Source organism: Hipposideros armiger, unplaced genomic scaffold, assembly GCF_001890085.2.
Source record: "Hipposideros armiger isolate ML-2016 unplaced genomic scaffold, ASM189008v1 scaffold_329, whole genome shotgun sequence".
Classification (NCBI taxonomy): Eukaryota; Metazoa; Chordata; class Mammalia; order Chiroptera; family Hipposideridae; genus Hipposideros; species Hipposideros armiger.
Genome location: NW_017731679.1, coordinates 225066 through 230917, shown reverse-complemented (window position 1 = coordinate 230917; position 5852 = coordinate 225066). Strand labels below are relative to the sequence as shown.

Here is a 5852-nt window from a genome sequence, read left to right as displayed (position 1 = left end):
CTTAAAAATTAAAATCCTCATCCACAGTAGATGTTCGTTTTATAATATGAAATGTTTTATGTAGCATAATCCAAAATGACTATTTCAAAAAACGGCTAGTTTATATGCATTAGGAAAATTAGGAAACCATTGCTTTTCTAATTCCTACACTCTTCCAGAACTGAGTTGCAATTAGTGATAGTTGCCAGGAGATGGCAGAGTCTCATTTCCACAGATTTAAACTTCATTGGTCTTTGTGTAATTCAAAATACTCACTTTAAAGAAAAGTGTTTTATTAATGGCATTTGTCACAAATGGCAGATATGAATGAAAAATAAGACATTCAGAAAAAATAAGGAATTCAAATTTCTCAAAGTTTTCTCATTACTATTCATTTATATATGGATAAAATATTTTTAAATACTTTGAATAACTTTGTTCTGTCCTGTGTACAAGGAACAGAAGGAAAGAACAACTTTAAAACAGAAATTATTCAAAAATACCTCAGTTTTTCAATTCTTCCTTTAGGTTAATTTTATATAATGCTGGATAGTTTTATACTTACAAATGTATTTTCCAACTATAAACTCCATTTTTCAACAAAATAAAAACAAGTATAGTTTTAAAATAGAAATTTCACAACTTATATTTTAAGAAAATTTATTAGTTGAAAATAAAAATATTTCTTGTGATGGCTTTATTCAAGGAACATATGTTTAAATGCTTCTTTCACTTAATAAATGCTAAAGAAGTGTCTTTAGATCTCAAGTTTATTACATTGCTTGTAAAAAAAAATTTTATCTTTAAGGCCTGATAATCCACTCACATATACAGTGAACACATTAACAGGTATGAGTGTGGGTATAGGTGTGGGGGTTGTATTGAATGCTTCTAGAAATACTCCAGAAAGGGAGAATAGGCAGATGTGTTATAGCTTGTCCTGATTCAGCCTGGAATACAGTCTGCTACTAGTTACGGAGTCTTTGCTGGAAAGACAGGAAGAATCCCTAATCATCCCCGAAAAGGCATAATCCAAAACTGGGCGAAAAGGCAATGCTGGTACCAACCCAGGAGTTAGGTAGGGAGACATGAAACCCGACAGCCCTCTTCCTGGAGAGGAATATGCCAGCCGTAATGGACTGATACCTAGTCTAGGGTTTAAACTGTAGAGACTTGAATCACCGCCATAAGAAGTAGACGTTGTTTGAAGAGGAGAGAAAGCTGATTTATTCCCTAGAGTTCCAAAACCAATTCCAGCTAAACTAAAATTTGAAGCTCTCTGAAAAGCTGTATTTTCCAACTCTCCTGAGCTTGCTAGGTCCCTAGTGTCTGGTTTGTGTTCCTTCCCATTTAGGACTTGTTCAATAGCCTGGACCACATCCCCTTTGCAGAACTGTAGAATGCCTTCTAGCCGGCTGCGCCTGTAACTTGGGAAAATCTTAGTAAGGATATCAAGAGGATCTCTTGGTCTTGAGGACACTGTGGGAATTCTGGCTCTGGTAGCAAGGAAGTCTTTGGCCCACTCACTTTCATTTCCTGATTCCAGATCTGAGGACGATAGGGATCTGGGACTCTCTTCACCTTCTGATCGCTCCCCAGAGTAAGGAGACCGAATGCTAGCATCCTTGTTTGAGTTTTCTGAAACAGATGACCTAACATTTTGTTTTGCAATGACACCATTAGACTTAGGAGGTGATTCCAGGGTAGGATGATGGGATTTGGAGACTGGTTCTTCTTGTCCACTCTGGCATGAGTCACATTTACTCTCTCTTTGTTCTGGGGAAAAGGAAACAAAAAGAAATCAAATAAAGAGAAAACTTCCCAGAACATACTGCCTGCTCAAAAATAATTCTGGACAAAATCATTCATTCACTCATATAGTAAATATATCTGTAATCCTTATTTAGTGCAAGAAATTTTAACGAATGAGAATTTTAGTAAGTCATTGGAAATGTGGGGAAAATGCTATTTATTATGCCATTTCAGGATCACAAAATTATATGATATATAAATGCAGTAGTTATTTAGAAATCTGAAATGACAGTCTTTGTTGCCCCCAAATTGTTAATGTAACACCAATATCTCACACCGTTTGCCCCATCTTGTCATTTTGCAGTTTTCCTAAATGTTACCCAAGTTTTGTTGTGATCCAAGTCTTTTTTCACAAGGACACCATGCAAAAAGTACTAAATAAAATGATTAAGGTTTAGATATGAAATAAAAAACCATCTTAGTATGAAAATGAATATTCTATTTAAATCACTAATGCTAAATTTCAACAACTGGTTTTTTTAATGCTTACATTTCAGGTTCCAGTTCAGTTACCTGAATGTGAGAAAATAACATAATTGCTTATTTCATTTCAAATCTAAACCAATAATGACTATTGCTGTACCAATATCAAATCATATCAGAGTCATATATTTCATTGTATGTGAGAGATGATACAGAGTTGGTATTTTTTAAAATCCTCTGTGAAATATGGACTTTCTTTTTCAACCCCTAGGAAATATCAAGAAAAGAGATTACACTCAAGTTGTTTCTAAAAGAAAATTAGAAACTGCACTACTAACCTATTGCAATCTATATGGATCTTCAAAATGTGTAATAAAAATAACACACTAGGCATTTGCTTCAAATCACAACTCCCTTTGGAATATTAAGGTAAATTTTCCAAAAATATTTTTACACAAAAATCTGATTTTCTAACTCAGCATGTTGAGCGTGTAAATATTAATAAAACAGTATCTTTAGGAAAATAGTAACAATTGATACATTCACTTAATAACTTTTATATTGGTTTATATTTCCTCTTACCCTGTAGACATATTTTACCTCTATTTCCACTTAAAAAGAGTATTGTCAAGTGGGGTACTCAGAATATTTCTGTCAAACTTTCTTCTCGACAAAGTTTATGAATGCAACCAAAAAAATATTGCCTAAAGCAGTGATTTGCAACCACAATTTGCAAAAATCCTATGGTTTTCTCAAGGAGAGGTCCTAAATTCTAAAGAAATACCTACTGTTTATTTTAAAATTAAACTAAGCATGTACAATTTAACACTGATTACGAAAATGCTATCATTGTATCAAACATATAACAAAAGACACTGCTCCTGCAAAATTACAAACTCTCTAGTATTTTAAATTTTAAATAAAACAATAAAACTTTCCTAACGAAGTCTGCCAAGTGGAGATAGATTGGCATTGGTCTGCCATTCCATTGTATATAATGTCTTATAGTCATATATATATATATATACATATATATATGTATATATATATATGTATATATATATATGGTTTTCCTTATTTTGAATATAAGCTTCTTTTGTGTAGGAAAATCTTATTCACCTCTGAATCACTGTTAGCTTTTTTATCTAATGAATGAGTGTATTAAATAGACTACCTTCCTAATAGTTAGTTCATGGATATTGTGTAAGATGAGGCAGTCAGTTTAGAAAAGTCATGAAATTACTCTTTCAAAAAAAGGGTGGTCAACTGGGGCAAAGAATAAAGTAACTGACTCTATAAAAGAGAACACTTTGGTACCCCTCCCAAGGAAAATACATAAATCAATGTTTAGCAGAAAGCTGTCAGCCAAATCTCACTGTCAATTTCTTTCACAGAATTTTAACTTTTACTTCTCTTTTATAGTTTTGTTTAATAACTGTGCTCTTCAGTTCTCTTTGACTTTTCATGAGAAATATTTAAAGTCTATTTGATCTACTGAAATAAACTAGAACATAGGCCAAAAAAAGGCATAGGTGAACACAAAATCATATATGCCTTATTTAAATATAGAGATAATCTTTTTTCAAGAGGACACCCTATGATCTAAGATCTGCAATTCTCACAATCCAGGGACATTTTCTAATTAATGACTTACTCTATCATTATCGTATAATTTTATATGATACAATCTGTCTTGGATTTTTACAAAACTACTGAACTGACATTTTCACTGCTATTTGGGCCCTGTGGAGGACTATAAAATTCACTAAAATACAGGAGAATTTACATTAGCAGGAAAAGTTAATTTGAACCCTAGTCAAATATGTGTGTGTGTTTGTGTGTGTGTGTGTGTGTGTGTGTGTACTTTTTACCTAACAAGAAGTATGAAAATGACTTGTAGTCAATAAATAAGAAAAACATTAAAACTCTTTGCATAAGAAATTCCTAATATTTGACTTTGAAATTCTTACTATTGGTTTTACAAATCTGGAAAACTTAATATTTTTTTCCTATGGGAAGCGCTAAAGCTTCAAATAGCGCAATCTACACTTTAGGAGGCTGACAAATGGGGTTTTGGCGATGGAATGCTTAAAAATTTGAAGAGAAAGGGGTGAAAGAGGCTTTGGTACATTTCAATCTCTTCCCCACTTCTAGCTGGCTCCAAAGATTTGCCCCAGTGGTAAAAAACTGTACTCTCAACTATCAGTGAGCTCTCACACAGATCAGAAGACTATGGTTTTATAGCTAAAAAGAGTACACAGCAATCTCAGAATGCAGCACCTCTCACTCAGCTTTTCATCCAATGACAGCTTGAAGTTGTACTCACACAGTCATAGGAACTTGGGCGCAAACTCCATTCCTAGCATGAGTTGCTCATTTGATCAGTCACCCTTCACTTTTTCATTATCTTATCCTATCACTTAAAGGAACAGACAGCTTTTCCAAAGTGAAGGTGATGGGTCTCTAACACTCTCATTAATGTCATGTTGCAGAGCAGTTTCCCAGAATATAAACAAGTGCGTTTAAAGAACTTTTCTTGACCGCCTCCAGGCCATGGCTGCTTGTTTCAAAAAAATTTTTCTCAAGAGCAATCATTTTTATTTTGCAAAGAGGAAATAAAAGACCAACTCACCTTGCTTTTCCTCCGTATAATCTGGCTGGAAAACCTCAAAGGCAGGGGTCGCCAGGCCACTAGCCTGTCTCAAGGCATCCAGTCCTACTGCAGTCACTGCCGCAGGGACGCTCGCCGCCAGGGTGTTTTCCGTTCCGCTGCTGCCTCCAGAGGTCCGAAGCCCGGGCCCCGAGGGTCCAGAGTACAAGAGCCTCTGCAGCCCCCGGGCCTCGCTCTCCTCCTGGGCCTGCTGCCTGCGCAGCGCCACCTGGGCAGCCATGACGCGCTGGCGCTCGGCGATCAGGGTGCACTTGGCACAAGCGCAGTCCCGCCAGCGGCAGAAGCGCTTGTGCCCCTTGAGCGCTGACACGACGCCGTGGTTGCGACAACGGGCGCACTTAGGCATCCGCGGGTAGCCACAGCCCACCGTGCCCACCCCCCTCTCCAGCCCGGGAGCCGAAGGGCAGCCTCCGCTTCCAGCGGTGGAGGCAGCAGCGGCCGCGGCGGCCCGCAGAAAGAGGCTGGGCGGCCGCAAGAAAGTTGGAGGAACAGGTATCCCCGGGGGTACCGGCAACACCGGACTCGCAGATGGAGGGGCCGCCACCAGCCCCGGGGCCAGGTGAGGTCGGCAGCTACCGCTGCGGTCTCTGCCGCTACACTGTGACTGCTCCATTCCCGAGAAGGGTCTGCCAAGGGGGTGGCAGCAACAAGAAGTTGCGCTGTCCAGTTAACCCTGCTGGGGTGCGGGGGGCAAAAGGACCGGCCGTGGTCCCGCTGCCTCCCACCCACACGGACAAAGTTTGACACAATTCCCGCAGTGAGCTGGAGACTCTAAGGGGTGCAGATGCTCAGTGAGCTTCTTAAGAGTCCCGGGGCGCCCCTGTGCTCCGCACGCCTTCTGAGCCTAAGGCGAGGCTGGAGAGGCTACCCCGCCCACCGGGTCTACTGGCCAAGCGTGGAAGGCAGGGAGAGGGGGGGCCGGGGGCGGAGAGTGGGGACCGTCTGGGAGAAGGGGCAATGGGAGACA

At 39.3% G+C, this 5852-nt stretch overlaps 1 protein-coding gene across 1 annotated transcript; it reads right to left on the bottom strand.

Annotated features, from left to right (window-relative positions):
• Positions 1 to 680: 680 nt before the first annotated feature.
• DMRTA1 (DMRT like family A1) lies at positions 681 to 5498 on the bottom strand. The gene is made up of 2 exons (XM_019660765.1): positions 4847 to 5498; positions 681 to 1755 (listed from the first exon to the last, which is right to left on the bottom strand). The coding sequence occupies exons 1-2, from the start codon at positions 5496 to 5498 to the stop codon at positions 908 to 910; spliced, it is 1500 nt and encodes a 499-aa protein (XP_019516310.1). The 3' UTR covers positions 681 to 907.
• Positions 5499 to 5852: the final 354 nt, after the last annotated feature.